At 45.2% G+C, this 21138-nt stretch overlaps 1 protein-coding gene across 2 annotated transcripts in view; it reads right to left on the bottom strand.

The window, feature by feature from the left end:
• Positions 1–16816: 16816 nt before the first annotated feature.
• Positions 16817–21138, bottom strand: part of SH3TC2 (SH3 domain and tetratricopeptide repeats 2) — a 53607-nt gene continuing 49285 nt past the window's right edge. For both annotated transcript variants that reach the window (XM_032337381.1, XM_032337382.1), the window contains exons 16-17: positions 19341–19537; positions 16817–17708 (exon numbers count right to left, since the gene is read on the bottom strand). In XM_032337381.1, coding sequence (XP_032193272.1) covers positions 17517–17708; positions 19341–19537 — 389 coding nt within the window. In that variant the 3' untranslated portion in view covers positions 16817–17516. The remainder of the gene's footprint in view (positions 17709–19340; positions 19538–21138) is intronic.

Below are 21138 nucleotides of genomic sequence, written 5' to 3'. Positions count from 1 at the left end.
TATCTGAAATCCCACACATCCAGAAATCAATCCTGAGTTATGGAATCTCTGGGAAGGAGCCATAGCTTGGCCAACAGAACTGTGCAACCTTGGGAATCACCCCAAGGGAAGCACTTAAATCTGAGTTTGGGAGATTGCAAAGTGTTAACGTTTTCCAACTGCTTACTTATATTAGAACTACCGTTGGCACCATTCTCTATTGCCCAGGGTGTCCTAGTGGTTTCTCTGACCGATAAGTGTTTGTGCCATCTTTCAAGTACACAGATGCTGGACATTACCGATTCAGGGGCTTTGGACAGGGGCACGATAGTCACAGAGACCCACAAGATTCAACCCTCTGGAACTCAGAAGCAGCTGGAATGGGCTACAGCAGAAGAGCTAAGTAGCAAGCAGAATACTTAGAACTATCACTAGGAAATGACCCATGACCACTGGGGAAAGAATAGGATAAAAAACAGAAAAGAATTCGTTCTTGGAGTGGGTGTGTGGGTACACATGTGTGCATGTGTGCATGTGTATATGTGTGTGTGTGTCTGTGTCTGTTTCTGTGTGTCTTTGTGTGTGTGCCTGTGTCTGTGTGTGTGTTGGGTGGGGTGGGGGCTGCTTTCTTCCCTGAGTCATTGCAAGCTGTCTCCCTTCAAGCCAGTTTGCTCTGCTTTCTCTCATAGACAGACCAGGTGGGGGAATCAGACAGCCTGACAGCCTTGAAGTGAGAGTTGATACAGGAACAGGGAGTGGATGGGTTGCTCTCTTTGTTTTTTTGTTTTTTGTTTTTTGTTTTTTCTGACTTATTCCTGTGTCTAGCCACATCTGCAGTTCATCTTTCCTTCTGGAACATCGGCCATTTAAAATGTACTCACATGAAGATACTCAACAGTCCTTCTTTGGCAATGCAAGTGTGTGACTCTCAGAGCCTCAGTTTCCTTGTCTATAAATGTTCATACACCCCCTCACAAGTGGGGTGGCCTTTGTCAACACAGACACACACACACGTCATTCTACAGGGTCGATAATCCACAGTTCCCTCAAAAGCAAAGTCAACCCCGTCTTTATGGATCATCTTGTATGTCCCAGTGCCTTGGTTGAATCCAGAAATTTCTCAAGCAGCTTTCTACCTTGGTTTTTGCCTTGAGTCAGAGAATAAGGTGATTGGGTCAGAAGGGTTTCCCCTGGAGGCTCTAGTCCTTTCAGGAGTGACGACGTTAAGCAGCCCCCAGATATGGCAGTTGGGTGGTTTAAATGCCTATTCTGGAAGGGGTGGCCAGTTATGGAAGCCAAGGTCATCGAAGCCTTGTAATTAGAATTAGTGTGACTAATTTCCATGGAATGAGAGGCTCCTACAAATTGCTTTTGCAGAAGTCATACCCACTGGTGTTCAACTGCCCTGAATCATCCTGTGCTCACGCTCAGAAACAGCTGGTAATTGGAAAAGTCTATACATACAGCAGATAATCACATGGGACTTGGTCTGAGGCATAGGCCTCCTCTTGCACTGAGAAGTGGTATGCTGATGACGTCATGTTAGTTGCCAAATTTTTCCGGCCTCTAAGGGGAATGTCAGAGAGCAACCTTGAACTGACATTGGCGAGTACGGTGAGGCTCCTCCCTTTTCTGATCCTTCCTAAAATGAAAGAGTTGAATTTGATGGTTTCCTAAGCCCCACAGGCTTTGGCAGTTCACCACTTGTATGACATAAAATTCTTTGAGGATTTGTTCATATAAGAGGTGATAAGAGGTGATTTAATCAAACATCTAGCTGGCTCACACAAAAGCCCCTTGAAGTTGATACTCTAATAGTCGTATTTTACAGATGCAGAAATTAAGGTCCAGAATGGTTAAGTGTCTTGCCTGATATCATGCCCAGAATGGGGATTTTAACGTGAACCTTATAATCCTAGGGTCTAAGCTCTCGACCATTTATAGAATTAATAAAAATACTAATGAACCAGCCATGCATACAGAGTATTCCAGATACTTCTTTTCTGGATTTCTCCATTTTTATCTATAAACAGTGTGTGTGTCACCTCTGAGGAATCACCTGGCTGATGCGGATATATTCCTTACCTTGGTCCTGGCATGTCAACCCTGGACAGGTCCTAGCAGATCACCTGGGCCGGGTGTTCCTAACTCATCCTCCTGAAGCATGCGCTAAAGGGTCCTGGGGCTCTCTGAAGATGTGTACAAAATGTGAATGTGTGTGTACAGTTCTGAGGCAGATCTCATAGATTTCCTTAGATTTTTCCAAAGGGTCTATGAGCTTTTAGGACCAATCCATCCTTTGGCAGTTGGTAAAACTGAGACCTCGAGAGGAAACTGGACTTGCCTGAGGACCAGAGCAAAGAGTAACAGAGCTGGGTTCAGACCCCGGAGCACCTAACCTGGAGCTCAGTATCACACTGACCTCACTCTATTCCCTCTGAACACCCAAACCCTGCCAGAGTCTAGCTGCCTTGGTAGGGATCCCATGTGCCGCTCACAGGCTTTGGGGATCGTTTGGAAAGTCACTGTGCTTCATGTATATCTTTGAGTTTAGCCTTGGGCCTCTGCATCTTACTGTTGCTCCTAAGTTCTTGTTGTTGATATTTACTCGCTGATCCACCTGTCCGCTCTGGATGAAAACTTAGGTGATGGCACGTCCCTAAGACATGATCAGTCAGACTGTGCCTGGTTGCATCCCTGCATAGAAGCTAAAGGCATCTGGGCTTTTGTGTTCCAGTGTTTTGCTTGAAGCAATCAATCCAAAATAAGACAGCCAACAGTTAAACCACACAAAGTAACATGTATTGAAGACTAAACACTGGTGAAAGACTCAAATCGTCCTGACACAGTTCAGACCAACTGAATGTGAACTAGGGAAATGGGACTCACCAGAGTAAAACCATAATGCAAAATTCACTTGGGCAGAAGCTAAAACGTGGTACAATTAAATCTGATACAGATACATCACAGTCAGTAAGTTAAGATGTTCTTAGAAAAATTCACATGCAATAGAATTAATCTCTATAAAATGATTTTGATCAGAGAAAAGGGAAAATGGCAAGAAGTAGAAATGGTTTCACTGCACTATATTGAACATCGATTTGAAATTAAAATGGCTTAATGAGAGCTAATTAAGAACGTTCTTGACAAAAATTCAGCCCTGGGGTGCCTGGGTGGCTTAGTGGGTTAAAACCTTTGCCTTCGACTCAGGTTATGATTTCAGGGTCCTAGGATCGAGCCCCATATCGGGCTCTCTGCTCAGCAGGGAGCCTGCTTCCTCCTCTCTCTCTCTCTCTCTCTCTGCCTGCCTCTCTGCCTACTGGTGATTTCTGTCTGTAAATAAATAAATAAAATCTTAAAAAAATATATTGGTCCTTTAAATGATGGTAGTTACGAGTATGGAATCAAAGCAACCTCAGTGCCAAATCACAGAGGCCACAATGTCTGCCATGTTAGGGGCACCTGGGTGGTTCGGTCAGTTAAGCATCCAAATCTTGATTTTGGCATGAGTCATAATGTCAGTCAGAGTTGTGAGATGGAACCCTGTGTCAGTCTCTGTCCGGGGTGTGGAGTGGGCTTAAGATTCTCTCTCTCTCTCTCTCTCCCTCTCCCTCTGCCAACCACTTCTTGCTCTCTCTCTCTCTCTCTAAAAAAAAACAAAAAATTAAAATTAAAGTGTCTACCACATTAAACTAAGGGTTCAAATGGAAACTCCAAGGTAAGGAGGACAAAGCTTCTCATAGCTGTGTTTGGTAAGTAAGGAGGCAGTCACCTGTAGGCGAGGCTTTGAGGAGGGGCAAACTGAGCTAACCACTGCCTTTGCAAAGCTCGCTTGAAGAGCCAAGCATCTGGCATGGACTACATTCTTCTCACACATGCTTTAACCTTACAAGGTAAAGGACAAAGTGAAACACCAAAGAATATATGCTATGAGTGAGTGAGTGAAGGACGTTCCAAGCCTTCTGGAGGGTTCCTGGAGAATTTACTTTACTTTCTGACCAAGAGGGGTCTCTTCCTTCTTTGCATTTTGGAAGGCCCCATCAGTTTACTTGTCTCGTGTCATCTCCAATACTAGGCACTGGCTCATCCACCAGACCGCTGGCCCACTCACTCTCATGACCTCATCTTCTTTGGTGGAGCTGGTGTCAGTGGTGGGCTAGAGCTGGCTTGAACCTACTCCCAAGAGCCAGTTGTTAGATTTCAGGAATTTTGTGAGCTGGTTGTTAAACATAGTCACTATTTACAGCTAAATTACACAAAGAATACAAACTTACAATTTCATGTACCACATTAAAAAGAGCTCATAAATACTCAGTATTCCTCACTTCCTAGTTAGCTTAGTAGTCTCTGCTGTTAGATGTACTCTGGAATTTGCTCACACCCATCATCTCTGTGGTACAAATCCTATATGGCCATGTGCACATCTTCCCCAGGCTAGACTCAGCGACATCACATTAGTAGCTTGAAATCAGCCAAGGTGGGAGTATTTACACCACAGAAATTTGCAAATCTTAAAATTTGGGACTTAACTGATGGCTTCATTGATTGTCTAGATTTAAGAAAATGATGCTAATAATGCAGATTATACTTAAAATGGTCGCTTCTGTAGCCATTCCATTTGATGAGCACACACAAAAAAATTGAGGCATTATTCTTTCAAATTCAAATACAACATTATATGTTTATTAAAAATTTAAAAATTATAAAAAGTAATAAATTCAAATACCAAAAAGTCACTCACGCTATTGACAAGTGATTTCAGACCTCCTTTATTTTACTTCTATAGGAAATACCAGTCAACATTCATACCACAACTATGCTTGTTATCTGATTGCAACCATAGCTGACTCTACGTACAAGAGTTCCAAGTAAATCAATGATGCATTCATTGTCTGAGAATCGATTGGCTATATGAAAATTTACAATGAAAATACTCATATTTATTGTTATTTGTAAATTGTTGTTGTACATCCTTTAGAAAAGGAAATTTTATGATAAACTTGAGTATGCATAAATACACACACATATTCTTTTTCAGAGAATCAGCTGTTAGACACTTACCTCTGATTTCCCTCAGGAGCCCCTCCAGCTCTTCCCACAAGACCACCAGAATCTGCTGTGGCCACCAGGCCTTTAAGCCAAGTGAGGTCACGGTGGGCCCAAGGAAGTACCTGGAAGCTTCAGGCCAAAGAACAGGAAGGCCAGTGTTTACAGTGAGGTCTGGCTTCAGAATGGCCTTTGTCTACCCAGGGACTTTATTTATTTTCCAACCAGCCTAATGCCTTTGACCCCAGCTTGAAGTCAAAGGACAGGAAGAAAGGTTCTTTTCTTTGGGATGGGGATTGGCCACATGGCTTGGCGGGGAGAGAACTTCGGGATGCTGTGAAGGTCTGGCCCAGGACCTCCCAGAGCCCTGGAATGACAGCTCATATTAGAACTGGAAAGAGAATGACCTTGCTTCTTCCCGGAGGCCCCATGTCGTACAGAGGCTCTGCAGGAAACCCATACTTACTCACTCACGTACATCTCTAATTCAAGTCTGCTGATGTCCTACCAAGGGCATATTTCTTTATTTCATCATGTTATCTAGGTATAATCTATACCACAAATAATGTCCATGGTCCATTTATTTATTCATTCAATCATTGGTCTAATCAATCAATACTGAGCACCTTCGATGGATCAGGTGCAGTTCTCATACTGTGGCTGCATCAGTGACCCAGAAGATCTCTGACCTCAGGTATATGAGGTCAAGGGGACAATATGGGCATTAAACTGGTTTGCATCCCACTGGATGCAAACAATAAGTTCCACAGTCTCCAAGTTGAATTCGTGATCTTCACCCAAACCCATACTCTTCTGAAATGTTTATCAGTAGAACAACAGCCATCATAGCCACCACATACATGACACAGGCCCAGCAATAGTCTAAGCACTTCACATACATTAACTGATTTAACCCTCACAAGAACCCCCATTGGATAAGTACTATTAGTACCCTCATTTTACCAATGAAGAGAGTGAGGCACCAAGACCTAAAAATTTGTCTGAAGCCACACATTTGGTAAGCTATAGAGTTGTGCATTGGTACCACCATTCATCCTGGGAAGAATGTGTAGGTGACCAAGATCAATCTAGCTGAAGTCCCAGGAAATTCAGCAAATGTCTAACTTCAGTTTTGGCAATAACAATATGGGCAAGGCTTAGACTCCTTTCCTGACTTTGCTACTTTCTACCTATAGGACTTTGAGTAAAAGTTCATCTCTTACTTAACCTCTCTGAACTTGTTTTCTTTTATGTACTGTATGAACAGCTACACATGCAATTACTTCTTGGGTGGGGAGAGACCATTAGGAGGAGTTCATGATACAGTGGGAGCACACATTTAGCGCAGTGTCTGGAGGGCGTGTTCAAATCTCAGCTGTGAAGACAAGAATGTTGGAGAAGTTCATAAGAGGACCCTGGTCATCCAGGAGCCCCCAGGTTCCAATGGGTCATGGACTGTGATTACCTTGTGATTACCTTGCTTACTGGAGTATAAAGCCTACTACATGAGAGGTGTTGAACATTGGTTGGTTGGATGATTGGGTGATTGGTTAGTGGTTAGCTGATTGGACGGAGGGAGAGAGAGTAAAGCATGGTTTGTTCTCCCCTCTGTCCCATAGGAGCTATCCTATGACCCTCCCTCCTAAAGTTTTTCACATGTGTATCCAGTCTCCTCCAAGCAGACTAATAATGGATATTCCAAATCTGGGACTGGGTTTTTTGTCATTCATCTCACCATAACCCCAAATTCTGATTTCCCAAGGAAGGAGCTTGGGGGTTCTGAAACATTATTCTATGCACTTAGGCCAGAAAATACCTTAAGGATGTCACCTCTCACCTGGCACTCTTTACTCCATAAGCCTTCAGCACTGAAACACCTGTGGCCACAGGTGATGGCACAATGTTTAAATAAACCAACGGTCCTGCCCCCCGGGTTTCCTGATCACTGCTCCTCCTTAAGACAAAGAGAAACCAGCACATGCTCATAAGAGAAATACTTCTCTGGGAGATCCTAAGTTCTAAACAAGAAAATGTGAAGCCAAAATTACATAGTTATTAAAAGCACTGATGTTCAGGTCAGAAAGTGTCTGTGAGTATCTTAATGACTTTGAGCCTTGATTCCTTCACCTGAAAAGTGGAGACAACAACACCTTCTCTGTGAAGCCATTTGGGGAAAGAGGTCCTATACTGTAGGTGAATTGCTTAGCACAAGGCCCACCACAGAACAGGTGCTCAGTAACAGATTAAGACTATCCCCGGTCATGACTGCGACCTCCTTCAAAACTGGGAAGACACCAGCTCGTATTTTGCAACTCATCCTAAACAAATGAAAATTATGCTGACTATTCTCAATAAAGACCAACTAAGCATCTGCTCTGAATGTAAGCAGCCCTATCACCCAAGTCCTGAGTCACCTGAATCTACCTGCAATAAACAGGTAGATTATTGTTTTAATAATCTTTCCCTCTCGTAAGTGATAAGAAGTGTCCCAATCTGAATCCAAATTCTCATTCATTCATTTTTCTATGAACCCATTCACCAAACCTTTACTGAGATGCTACAATGTGTCAACACTGGGCACAACTCTGAAACCACAGAGCTGAATGACCCAGACTCTCATGGAGCTTCCAACTAGGTGTGGTTATTTTTTTAAAGCCACACAGACACTATAATGATAAACTGTGGTAAGTTCTCTGAAGGAAAAGCACAGGGATCCTTGAATGCTTGCAAAAGAGAGAACTTAATCTAAGAATACTAGAAGAAAGAAAGAGACACAGACTTTCCCTAACTGGAAAAAAGAGTAAGGAAAGCCACATGACTTGAAAGAGTGTCAGGATTTTGGGTCTACATAATCCCTTAGAACTTTAAAACAATCCAAAGTGCAAATCCTCCAGGTCATCTGTCTGTTTGGCTCTCTTTCCCTCCACCACCAGAGTCTCCAAGCTACATGTTCTAGGACAGACAAAAGTCCATTTTGTTTGTTTCATGAATAAGTGGCTGTTTGGTCCCCAGGATTACCATGCAGCTGTTACTTAGCCTGTCCCACAGCAGGTCCCCCGGGGGGAAAGCAGAGGTAGCAGGTGTCACTGCCGTCTGGTATGATGGGCAGAGAAGTGAGGGGCATTCCTGTGAGCATCTCTACAAAGCAAATGTCTGATCTATCTCCAGACGAACAAACAGCAAAAGTCCTTAATTTACAAGAAAGTTCAAAAACAAAGATTTCACCTTTGCACACAGTAGTTGGCCCAGGCAGGAACGGTAAAGTAGTTGAGAGTCACCCGCATCGTGTTTATTAATTTGATACTCAAGATCTGAAAGGTTAGAATCGAAGGCAGAAGAGATCGCCTATTTTAAAAAATTCTTTCCATAGATAAATAATTTGTAATCGGTGAAATTTCGTAATCCCAAATAAAATAGAAGTTTAAGAGCATAGATAAACATTTCTCAATACTTTCAGTCCGTGAAAAACTGATTCTAGCACTCTCTATTCATAAGAATTAAAGCATCTCCACTCGAGCGTGGCTTTCCCCAGCGTGTTTGTTTCACGAGATGGGTCTGGAGGTTGATGGTATTCCCAAGAGCTCCTTCATGATATCAAAAGTAGGCGATCCTCGATGGAACTGGAGGGTATTACGTTAAGTGAAATAAGTCAGAGAAAGAGAAATGCCATATGGTTTCACTCAGTCTGTGGAATTTAGAAAACAAAACAGATGAACACAGGGGAAAGGAAGGAAAAATAAAATAAGATAAAAACAGAGAGGGAGACAGACCATAAGAGTCTCTTAACTAAAGGAAACAACTTGAGGGTTGCTGGAGGGGAGGTGGGTGGGGAAATGAGGTAACTGGGTGATGGGGACTAAGGAGGGCACGTGATATCATGAGCACTGGGTGTTGTATGCAACTGACGAATCACTAAATTCTACCCCTGAAACTAGCAATACACTATATGTTAACTAAATTGAATTTAAATAAAATTTTTTTAAAAAACACATGTCTATATCTCATTTCTGCCACTCAAGCTGCTGGTACCATGATGAGTGAAGCCCTCAAGGCTCCACCTGGCAGCCTCCGTTGCTCGGGTGTCCACACGCATTCACTGCTGGCTCTGGGCTATCCTGCAAATTCCTTTCACTTACCCCACGCCTCACCTGCAATCTCCAAAACCTAATTTGTAATTTGTTTTGACCGATCACCACTATGCCATTGTAAGCTTTGTATTCCTCCTTTCATTTTCCTTTTGGGAAAGGCAGTTTATCCTCTCTTCTAAGCTGCTACTTGACTGGTCAATGACAACCTCCATGTTTTTCTTAAGACCTCCTAGAAAATCAGTTCTCTCCAGTCCTGTTCTGGAGCAATTCATTTTCTGACCCACCAGACTCACTGTGTTGATTTCAGCCCCAGATTCCAGGCCGATGAAACAACTCTTCATCTCGCTTCTATGGGTGATCTCATTAGTGATGGTGTCTGTCCCAGACACGTGTCACCTGATATGGACCCATAATACAGTGTAATCAGTTAATGCTCTTGTTTCAGTATCAGGGAGACACGAGTTCAAATCCCAGCTCCACCACTTACTAGCTATAGACTAAGCCACTTCCATTCTTTCGATCTCAATGGAGATGAAAAGCAATTGTATCCTCCTCCAAATGTTGTCGGATTACATGAGAAAATAGGCCCTCCTGCATAATATTTATTCAAAAATATCAACCCTTCTTTTTATTTTGATATGTGCTCATTCCCTGGTCTCAGTAAAGTTGTCCATCAAATGATACGTAAGGAAGAACAAAAGCCAGCGCTCTCCTGTGCTCTTTGCGACGTCCCCCCAGGCCAGCACTTCTCAAACTGCAAATTAGTGAGTCTGTGAGAAACCAATTTAGCAGGTCATAAGCTGAATATTTTTTAATTAGAAAAGAAGAGTTTTGGGGGTGCCTGGGTGGCTGAGTGGGTTAAAGCCTCTGCCTTCAGCTGAGGTCATGCTCTCAGGGTCCTGGGAGCCTGCTTCCCCTTCTCTCTCTGCCTGCCACTCTGCCTATTTGTGATCTCTGTCAAATAAATAAATAGAATCTTTTTTTTTTAAAAAAAAAAAGAGTTTTAAAGTGGTTAGAGTAGGTCAGTGCACCTCACGTTATAAGAACTAAACGATGTTCTGTCAAAACTTGTATTATACGTATGTTTGCGCATATGCATACTGAGGTACAAAGTAAAATGCATTTCTCACTGTGTGTCACAGTGCAGGGAAGGAAATGTCTGAAAGCCTCTGCTGGAGGCCTATCCAGGACTATTACATGCATTCTTTGGTAATGTTGTACTCTTTAAGAAGACATTGCTGCCCCCTACTGGAACGCTTGATTTCTCACAAAAAGAAGCCTTGCTTCTCTTTGCCCTTTGTGACCTGGTCACCCTCCCTGTACCCTCTCCCAAGGCTCACCCAGAGGGAATTCTTCCCGGGAGCTCTCCAGATGCCCTGAGCACTGAGTCAAAGGCCCCCGCAGAAGTGGGAGATGGAGTTCTCACCTCTAAAATAATTTGGAAAACACTGTGTCCTTCCCTCCCACCCACCTTCCAGAAGCCAAGCAGCCGGATGACTGAGTCTCCCCCACCCATGTTCTCCCTGCCTCACCCCTCCATACCCCAGACCCTCCTGGGCATCATGGAGCCTCCCCAGCCCTCTGCTTTCTCTGGGGAGACTTCAAGGCGTACATCAAGAAACACGTGATTGGATTACAAAGCGGCAAATAAGAAAGTTTAAATCTTGGCTTTACAATAAAACTGATGGATGAAGTCGGGCATTTTTTATAACATAAGCCATTTGTATTAACCCCTTTAAAAACAGTCTCATTTGTTTTGCGTTTGAATCAAACTTGTTTCTTCCTTGGGTAAAGGCCTGTCCCCAAAGAGAGATGTGCTTCAGCCATTTCCTTGTGTACGAGACGGAAGCAGGTCAACAAACCTGTCCTGTCACTCTGTGTTATACCAGGTGCCAGCCACTGTGTGTTCAGGACTTTTCTGTGTCATCTCATCTCATGCTGGCGATGCTGGGCTCAGGGAACTTAATTAACCTGCTGAAGGTCTCACTGCTCCCAAGAACCAGATTCTTCTGACTTAATGCCTGCCTCGCCGCCTTCACGCCCTGCTGTCTGCTTGATTGAGGGCCGAGCCCGCTCCCTGGGATTTCTCCTTCCTCTATTCCCCTGGTCCACACATTTCAATGGGAGCAGTTATCAAACAGGAAGGAGGTCACAAGGGCCAACCAAGTCATGAAGAACAGGGAAAGACTGAGAAACTAACACAGACCAGAGGTGACTAGGGGTACGTGACAGTGAAATGCAGCGTGGTACCCTGGGATTCTGGATCACAAAAAAAAGGACTTTGGTGGGGAAACCGATGAAATCTATGTAAAGACTGGAGTGTGGTGTTGTCATCGCCAGGTCCTAGTGGGCTTACCAGCTGCTTCCCTGTTAGGGTCTGTTTTCAAAGGAATGAGACTAAGACAGAGTGAAAGTTATGTAAAGCTTTATTTGATGCCAAGTATTAGAAGTCAGACTGATCGGCCAGGGGAATTAGACTGAGACAAGGTGCAAGTTATGCAAAGCTCTATTCTATGTCAAGCATTAGAAGTCAGACTGACTGGCCAGGCCTGTCCCCGAAGAGAGCGACCACTCCCAGTTTATAGGCTCAAGAATTGACTGACTGACTGACCAGTCAGGGCCGCCTCCGAAGAGAGCGACCCCTCCCATTCTTACAGGCTACCTTTTATTGGGTAAAACTGCAACCCATATCTTGGTATCTCAACCCACGGGGTTTGTGTGTCTCTTGCTGATTGGCTCGTTTCATCCGGTCTGGTGACGTGTTATTCAAGATTACTCCATATTAGGAACTGTTACAAACAGTATTTTCTGGGAAGGCTTTAGTCAGCTAACATACTCAGTGTGAATAGTAAGGTCGTCGTCCTTCCCAAGATGGAGTCATTTTGGTTTGGGCAAGACCTTCTCACTGTTACAGTTAGTACTTCATACTGATTAGATGTCTCTATCTGGCCTGACTCGTCCTTGTATTCTGGGGTCTGTTATCAGGAACTAGCTGACTACATTTTACTGGTTTCTCGGACTTGTTTCTAAGTAAGTTTCTCTGGGGGAGAGGGTCCATTTAAGTTTACTGTACAAACAACAAAAAGGCTATTTAACCAAGATGGAGTCGCTCTGATTAAATAGGTCCTTACATTCCTGCGGCCTTGTCAGCCTTTCCTTACAGCTTCCAGAATCATCTTTCTAATGCACAAATCTGACCATGTCTTGCTCTCCTGCTTATAACTTTTCCATGGTTCCCACTCACTCTCGGCTCCCCCTCTAGCAGCTTCTCCCACTTCCGCTTCCCTACCTCCCTAACTCTGCTCCAGCTTTACTAAACTCAGTGCTATTTTCAGAAAACAGCAGGTCCTCTCCACCTTCTGGAATTTTGCTTGACACATGCCTGTCAACTCCATACCCCACAACTTGCAACTGGAATTAAGTAGATCTCTGTCTATCTCTCTCTCTGACTCAGTTCAGTTGTTACTTCCTCCAGGAAGTCCTCCCTGATGCCTTGGGTCCCATGGTGGGTGAGGTGGCCTCACCTGAGTTCCCATAACACCCTATAATTTGCTTCCATCACAGAACTTCCCATCCTGGATCACATTTGTATTTTCCCCTTCCATCTCTCAACACTGAACCCCCACTTCCCTGAAGTGGGAAGTAGGTATCAGGCATGGCACTGAATAACACTGTCATTGTGAGGATTTTAGTCCTTTGCGCTGCTGCCTGCATTTCTTTGATTGCTCCAAGACAACCGTGTTAGTCGTTTGCAATGTTCCCTGCCTCTTGTTCATCTTTTTATTGTCAAATAATAATGCCAGATCAAGCCGGGGCCAGGCTCTTGCCATGGGCAACAGGAGCTAGCTTGAATGTCGTGCACTGTTTTGTTTTCACTGTATTTGTTTTCATTTATGAAATTCTATTTCTGGAAAGCACAACTTGTGTTTTCCTTCTATACAGATCAGTTTATAAAATTAATTTATCCTTTATAAAATTAATTTATGTGAGTAAAGAAAACAAATCAATTTAGAAGATGTTTGAGAAATGGTTGCTTGGATGGCACATAATAGTGAGAACTGCCGAAGTGCTTACACAAATGCGCACACACACATGCACACACACACACAGGCACGCATGCGCACACACGCGCGTGTGCACGCACACACACATACGCATGCGCATCCCTGCAGGAAGGTCGCCCTGAGCAAGAGAAGCACTATTAGTGCCACAAAGTCCTTGGGTCATGAGATCCAGGGTACTGCTGTCTTTGCCACTAACATCCTCTGTAACAGGGGAAAAAATTACTTTTTTATTTCTCAGTTTACTCACCTACAAAAGAAGAGAATAAAATAGGGTCATAAAAAATACATATGATTTCATCTCCCAGATACAAATCTCATTTCCTGCTTTCATATGATATGGAAACAACATTGCTGAGAAGGAACCCAAAGGTGATTATCCTTTTTTTTTTCTAAAATCTTATTTTATTTATTTATTTGACAGAGAGAGATCACAAGTAGGCAGAGAGGCAGGCGGGAGGGTGGGAAGCAAGCTCCCTGCTGAGCAGAGAGCCCGATGCAGGGCTTGATCCCAGGACCCTGAGATAATGACCTGAGCCGAAGGCAGAGGATTAACCCACTGAGCCACCCAGGTGCCCCTGATTATCCTTTTTATATCACATATCGGAGATCTGACAGGTATAGAGTCTCAGGGACTTACCCAAGGTCACAGTGCAATTTAATGTCAAATTTAAGACCAAAATACAGGTCTCAACTAACCTGGTGACCTGTTTCTCCCCCTGATTCTGACACTTTCCACCCCTATACACTCCCTCCCCAGGTAAACTTCTGTCAGAAGAGTTACATAATACTTACAAAGCACAAGCAAACACACACACACAAACACACACACACACATGCACATGTACACAGAGAAACAATTTGAAGACATCTTAAAATAACCAAGAAGCAAATAAGAAAAGGGTGAAAGCATATCGGATTTCAGAGTAGTAACACTGTTGGGTAGGGAAAAAATGCACCTGAAAGCTGAGAAAATACATTACGGGTTTTTCCACAATGGTGCAATTCCCTTCTTAATCTTTATTCAGGTTAGGTACAGGCAGCCAGGAGCTGGGTGGCTCTCACAACTTTTAGGGGAGGATTAGGATAAAGAGCATAATGAATTCATTCCCCTTCTCTACTGTAAGAGAACCTGCTTAAATATGGACCAGATCCAATCACCACTCCATGCTCTGTGGATTGGGGGCAGGGAGAGCATCAACATGATTTCATATTTTTTAAATGGGATTCTTAAACACTTTTAAAGACTATGTTAGCAGAGCGATTTCATACAGGATGTAGTAATGGCAATGATACCATGCAATGTTTTTCTCATTTAAAGATTAATCCTACCCTCATCTTTGGAATTATGTTGAACATTTTTTTTAAAGATTTTATTTATTTATTTGACAGAGAGAGATCACAGTAGGCAGAGAGGCAGGCAGAGGACAGAGAGAGAGGGGGAAGCAGGCTCCCCGCTGAGCTGAGAGCTGGACTTGATCCCAGGATCCCGGGATCATGACCTGAGCCGAAGGCAGAGGCATTAACCCACTGAGCCACCCAGGCACCCCTATGTAGAAAATTTTTATAACTGATCTGGGTAGAGGCAAATGTACCAGGTTTACAGATGAACCAAAGTGTGTAGAACCAGGAAATTGTAGCCAAAATTCCCAATGAAATATAAAATGGGTGGATTAATGCCCTTCCCATAAATAAATAGAGGATATATATATATATATATATATATATATATATATATATATATATAATCTCATACACAGATTTGCAGCAATTGAGAAAGATCTAGAGAAACAGAAGCTCACATGGAAGGAGGTTTCGACTGATCGTCAGCTGAATGTGAGCCAGAGGAAAGATGTGACTGCTGGAGAGAAGAAATATCTTATTGCAACCTTAGACTACAACACTAAATTGCATTAAGTACAGTAACCTCCCTCTGTACTCTCCCCACAAGCCCGTTCTGAAGACTGGTGGGTTGTGGGAAGCACACTTGCAGAGGAGCTGAAACTGGCATCAGGCCAGAGGAGAGTAATAGGTCGGGGGAAAAGGGAGAGGGACTGTAACCTGCAGCAAATGGGGAACGGTTCATTGCATGGGTTGCAGGGCCAAACAAGCTCTCTTCAAAATAAGATGTGTAACTGTTCTGGAACGCATGTGCCCCTGTCTGTCTCCCAGGAATGTTGTGGGAAGGACGCTGCGTGGGAGGTCAGACCCATCCACAACATCCCTCCCTGCTCAGGGATTTTACGGTTTGTGGTGGGAACAAAATCACATCTATTTTACATGGTCGTGGATTAGGTCACTTCATTTCCTTCTTGGAGAAGACTATTCTAGAACAGAGAGCGTTTGACAACCAACTGAGATCCAAAGGAAAATAAGACGTACTGATGCGTAGATGACCTTAATGACTAGAAGATGCCATGTGGACTCAACTCCTCGCCCCAATCCCAACCCACCACACTACCAACCGTCTGGTGGGCCCAAGAAGCTAGAAATTAAGGGCAGTGATTCTGACAATAAAATCTAAGCTGCTGGGCATCTGTGGCCAGCCCTATGGCTAGATCGTCTAGTACGTTCCCACATCTCAGAACAGGGGTGAACCCCCTGCATCAGGATCACCTGAGTTGCTCATTTTAAAACGCATGTACCTGGAGCATCTCCCAGACCTACCAAGTCAGAATTCCTGGAGTCAGAACCAAAAAGTTCATTTCCAGCAAGTTCTGTGAACAATTCTTTTGCACATTATCTGAGAGCCGTGGCTCCAAAGCAGTGTTTCTAGTGCTTTTGTGTGCATTAGAATCATCTAGAAAGAAAGGCAAAAGCTAGGGCTCCAGAGATTCTGATTCAGAGGTCCTAGGGGGGCCCCAGAATCTGCATTTCAAACAATCACGCGGGTGAGGCTGTTGCCGCTGGTCTAGTCAGCGGACTGTAGTTGGAGTTCGCTGCCTTAGGGAATTCCTGATTCCGTTCTCTAAACACTCAGATACAGAGGTAGGCAGCTTCTGAAAAGGCCCCCAGTGATTCCCTGCTTCCTGGTGTTTACACCCTTGGTAAATACCTTTCCCTCCTCCTGTGGGCTGGACCTAGCAACTCCCTTATAATGAACAGAATAGGCAAAACTAATGAGATGTCACTTCTGAGATGAGGTTCTGCCAAGACTCTGTTCTCTCACTCGGCTCTGTCTCACTCACTTGCTCTCTGACCAAGCTGGCGGCCATGTTGTGAGCTGCCCTGTGGAGAGGCCCACATGGTGGGGATCAGGGGGCAGCCTCCGGCCAACAGCAAGCAAGGAACTGACTCCTGCCAACAGCCGTGGGTGTGAGTTTAGAAGCAGAGATTTCCGCTAGCTAAGCTTGAGAATACTGCAGCTGACAAGGCTTGACTGTAGCCTTGTGAGCCGCCCTGAGCCAGAAGACCAGCAAAGCCACGCTTGGGTTCCGGCCTTCCAACAGAAACTGTGAGATAAAGGGTGTTTCAAACCAACACACATGTTATGCAGTGAAAGAAAACTAATAGAGATGATTTTTTGAGGAGCAGCCCTGAAATCCATATGGCACCTTGGTACTTAACCCAACTTTCAGGCCTCCCCCTCCTCACCTCTCCCCGTTAGAAAGGACACAAATATGCATAAATGTAGATGAGCAATATTTAATAATATACACTATTTACATGTAATGTGCTAATTTTCTTAGTGTTCGCTATTTCAGCCTTGGCCCTTGGGGAGCCTCCCGGACTTTCCAGAAGGTATGGGGGAGCAGATCCTCAAGCAGGATGGAGAGGTGAATCTGCATGAGATGCCCCAGGACCTTTGCACCAACCTGGCCATTCTAAGGCCATCTTTTGAGCTGAGAGCATGGTGAGTTCCCAGCCACCAGCCCCAGGAGCAGGAGGAGGAGCACCTCCTGTGGCTGAAGAAAGAGAAGCAAGAAACTACCAGTTTCTCTGGGGCAAGGGGAAGGGGCTTTCCCTGAGAGAAGTCAGTGAGGGGAACAAAGTCTGGCTTCCAGACTCTCCAGGGCAGTGCCTGATGTCCTCACTGTGGTCAGGAGAGAGGCTCCCCACGGGGCAAGCTTTCTCCATTTCTCTAGGAGAACTGTGTGTTGACAAAGTACGTTTCAGCGGATGTATCTGCAAACTAGAGTCCACTGGAAACACTCTAGACACAAAGCTAGGACTTCCAATCCCCGCTTTATCATCCACTCCTTTTGTGACCCTCCTGGAAGGAGCCCCTGTCCTTCTGAGCTGTGCTCATCCCCTGGAAGGACACTCCAGGTCAGGGTGGAGGACCCCGGGAAGGGAGGCAGCTCTGGCCATGGCCCCCCGGTCAGATCTGGGCCAGCAGTCCTCAGAGGGCCAGCCCCCCGCTGCTCAGCCACCGTGCCCTCTCTGAGGAGCGCCCGGAGGGGCTGCTGTGCCACAGAGGGCTCCGGCAGATGTGGTCCAGCCTGCTCCTGATGCTGTCCTGCAGCTCCTCGTCACCCAGCAGCACTGCTGCTGCCAGGGCCAGCTGGAAGTACTCGGTTGCATCGTGGGCATCCTAAACCCCATGGCAAGGGGGCAGAGAAGAGACAGTGGTCAGCAAATGTTTCCGGGAGAGGATAAGAGGCAGTGCTGGGACTCGAACTCAAGCTTTGGTCCGCCCCACACACTTTCCACCCCCCTTCCCCTGGTTCCTGGGAGAGCTCCCACCTCACTCTACTGTGGACTGGACAGGTGACAGTGCTCCCTGCAGTGGCCCTCTGCCATGGTCACAGGGTTGGTACCTTACCCAGGCACCTTACTTCAGGCAATCATGAAGCGGCATGGTCCTGGGCCGGGGACCTCAGGGATCCCTAAATAACCCAGGCCACCTAGCCCAGTCACTTCCTGTGACCTCTCAGTGTAACCTCACAGAGCTAATGGTCCCTCCCCCTTTTAGCCACAGGCTAATAGCTGGACCCAAAGGACCCCCAGGAAACAGATAAGTAGAAACATACAGAGCAAGAGAAACAGGAAAAGGTGAGGAAATCCAGGATATGTTTGAGTACCAGCATCCAGAACTCCCTAAAACTCCTGAATTTATACTCAAACTTGCCAGTCACTTGAGCCAATAAATTGCCTTTTTTGTTTAAGCTAATTTGAGTTGCGTTCTTCCGCCTGGCAATCCCTAGATTCCCTGGTTGGGCGAACCTGATTAGATGCACTTTGTCCCTGAACCATTTCTCTGGAGCTATGGGACAGAAGCAAGATGGCTGCGAGTCCTTCACTACCCCGTGGTCCCTCCCCACATGGTAGGAATGAGGAACAGATGCTTCTTTGGGTGAGATTCAAAAAGGGATGTCTGGTTCCCATTAACCCTCACAAGTCAATAATTAATTCAGGCCAGAAACAACGTCTGGCAAATAAGAAAAGGACAGCAGAGTTGCCCTGAAGTTCCCCTGGGGGCCAAACACAGGCGAGACTCAGAAGGATATTAAGAGATTAAGGGCCATACTGGTGCAGACAGGGACCTCTGGTAAGGGGAAGCCAATGCCAGAGACAAAGTTTGAGGGCCAGAATGGTAACAGAAACTTCCAGACCACCAACACAGTTCTAGAAGTGGCTGGAAAAATAAGAAGCTCTAAATTCAACAAACAGGAGGGGCAGGGCTGAGGCCTGGTTAGGACAGAGGCACGCCTGCTTTTATAGACCGCACCTCGCGATCTCAAACGTGGTAGCATGTACCCAGATTTCTCCTAGAGTTTCATTTAACTTTATAAGAAGTACACGATGACTGACTAGTTACCCTATAATATTTTGAAGACGCACCGTTAAGTATTAATTTTTTATTTTAATGTTGGAGCTTCTAGTTCCTTTGTTTCGTGTGTTGTTTATTTCCATAGGCCCCTCAGGAAGTCCCAGGCACGCGGCAAGGTCCTCATGGTCCCTGCCAGATAAAGTGGCTCCAGAAGTCATAGCAGGGCAGGGAGAAAGGGGAGCTAGGATCTCTCTCCTCATCGGACGGGAGCATCTTTGAGATCTCCCATAGGGCTAAGTGAAAATAGCCATCATGTCTCCAGAGGAGTCATTCCCCACCCTATGAGTTGTGACTTCCCATCTTGGGCCACTCGACTGTACCCTGAAGGTGTCCAGGGAAGAGTAGGGTGGGAATGCCTCTCTCTCAGGACCTCGTCTTAAGCCTGGCTCTTACCTTCAGCTGGTAAAAGGTGAGTCGCCCCAGGCGATAATACACCTTCACATAGTACAGGGCCTCCTTGGGGCTCTGCAGCCAGGGGGAACAAAGGGACAGAGTCTTCAGGTAGCAGTCCTCAGCCATCTCGTACATGTGCAGGGAATAGTAGACTGTAGCCAGACGGTGAAAGGCCACCAGCTCCTGCTTCTGATCTCCTAGGAATGGGAAGACCAAGGGAGAGATCTCGCAGCTGACACTTGCCGACATCCAATTACTCACCCAGGCGCTGCTATTGTTTGAAGGTCTTCTAGGGATCGGGGACTTTGCTTGGGATGCACGGAACAAAGCAGAAGAGATCCCTGCCCTCATGGGAGGTTCATCGTCTCCTGGGACATAGAAGTTCCTCAAATAATCTCACACTTCCTCACACACAAAGGCGAAATTTCACCTGTGGTAAGGGATGTGTAAGAAAACGCCAGGCTCTGGGAGTGACTGCTCAGAGCACGTGTGCTCTTCAAGACTCGAGGACAATGCCCTGAAAAAACCTTTCTCTTTATTACAGAAATCTCTGTAACTCAAGGTTCTGGGAAATAATTATCCCCAAGCCCCTGTAATGAGACAAGAAAGACTAGCTTGATGGGGTAGCTAAGGATTCTTTGTAATGAATGACTCTGTAGTACAAACGCCTTCACCACATGGAAGTTTCCCCCTTCACAGAGCTTCCTGGGGCTACCCCCAGAAGCAATCACCCTCTGGCTCCTGCACCAGCCCAAGGTCTCAGATGACTACAGAGAACCCACCCCCCTCTCCCTGCCACTTTTAACTCGTGTTTAGAACCTTGTTTCTAATGGGTCTACGATTTGTTACTTTGGTTTTTGGCGGCTCTGTTGTTTTAATAACCAACTCCTTTAATACACAGTGGCCTTTCAGAGAGAACAAAGGCTTCCCATTGTGTTTCTGGAATATTCGCAAGGTGGCTGTTTGATGCAATTTGAAAAACATCACTTTTAAGCTTCAAAGAGACAAAAGCCAAAAATAAAAGAAAAAATCCAGGGGAGAGAAAATTTTCTGATATGGAAAAATCCAGTCACAGGGAAGTACAGAAAAGGGTGGATATATCCTCCTTTCAGCTTGTGTCCAGGGAGGGACAAAGAGTGTTCAGAGCGGGAGCTGCCTGGGGCTCCCACCGCCTTTCCTGAGATAGCAGACTGGCACTCAGATAAGATTTTCTGCAGTAAAGAAAAAGGTAGGAAAAACAGACAGAGAGCTCTGAAGTGCAATTAGACACAATAAAGTCCAGTGCCATCCACATCTCAAGCCCTTGAGAATGCCCAGAAGTCCCTTCTAGAATCCTCTCAGAAGACTCCATTTGCCCCTACATCGAATCAAACCTTCTCTAATCAAACCTGCTTTTCCTCAAGACCAACATTCAAGAGGACGGGGTTTAATTTTTTTTTTTTTTTAATTCTGCCTTTTTCCTATTCTAATGGCACACATTGTTTCCTACCAGCATCTGTGGTCATTACAAGCTTTTTCAGCTACACAGTGAGTTAGGTTCACGGGAGTTTGATCTTCATTTACTTTTCAATTCCACGTGGAAAAATGTGCTTTCGACTAACTGTCAGCCCATTAAAAATTTAGGGCAGAGGCCTCTAGTAACAGGGGCACTGCCTGTGCACAGGATAACATACCATTTACCCTGAACTGGGAATAAACCCAACAGAGGAACCATTCCCATTTGCAAATGACACACTTGCTTACAACAGAGATTGCAGTCGGACCAGGGATGCAAGCCCACATGGTCTGACTCCAGAGC

The sequence above is a fragment of the Mustela erminea genome, chromosome 3, assembly GCF_009829155.1.
Source record: "Mustela erminea isolate mMusErm1 chromosome 3, mMusErm1.Pri, whole genome shotgun sequence".
Lineage (NCBI taxonomy): Eukaryota > Metazoa > Chordata > Mammalia > Carnivora > Mustelidae > Mustela > Mustela erminea.
The sequence above is the reverse complement of the archived record's forward strand: the minus strand, read 5'-3'. Positions and strand labels throughout refer to the sequence as shown.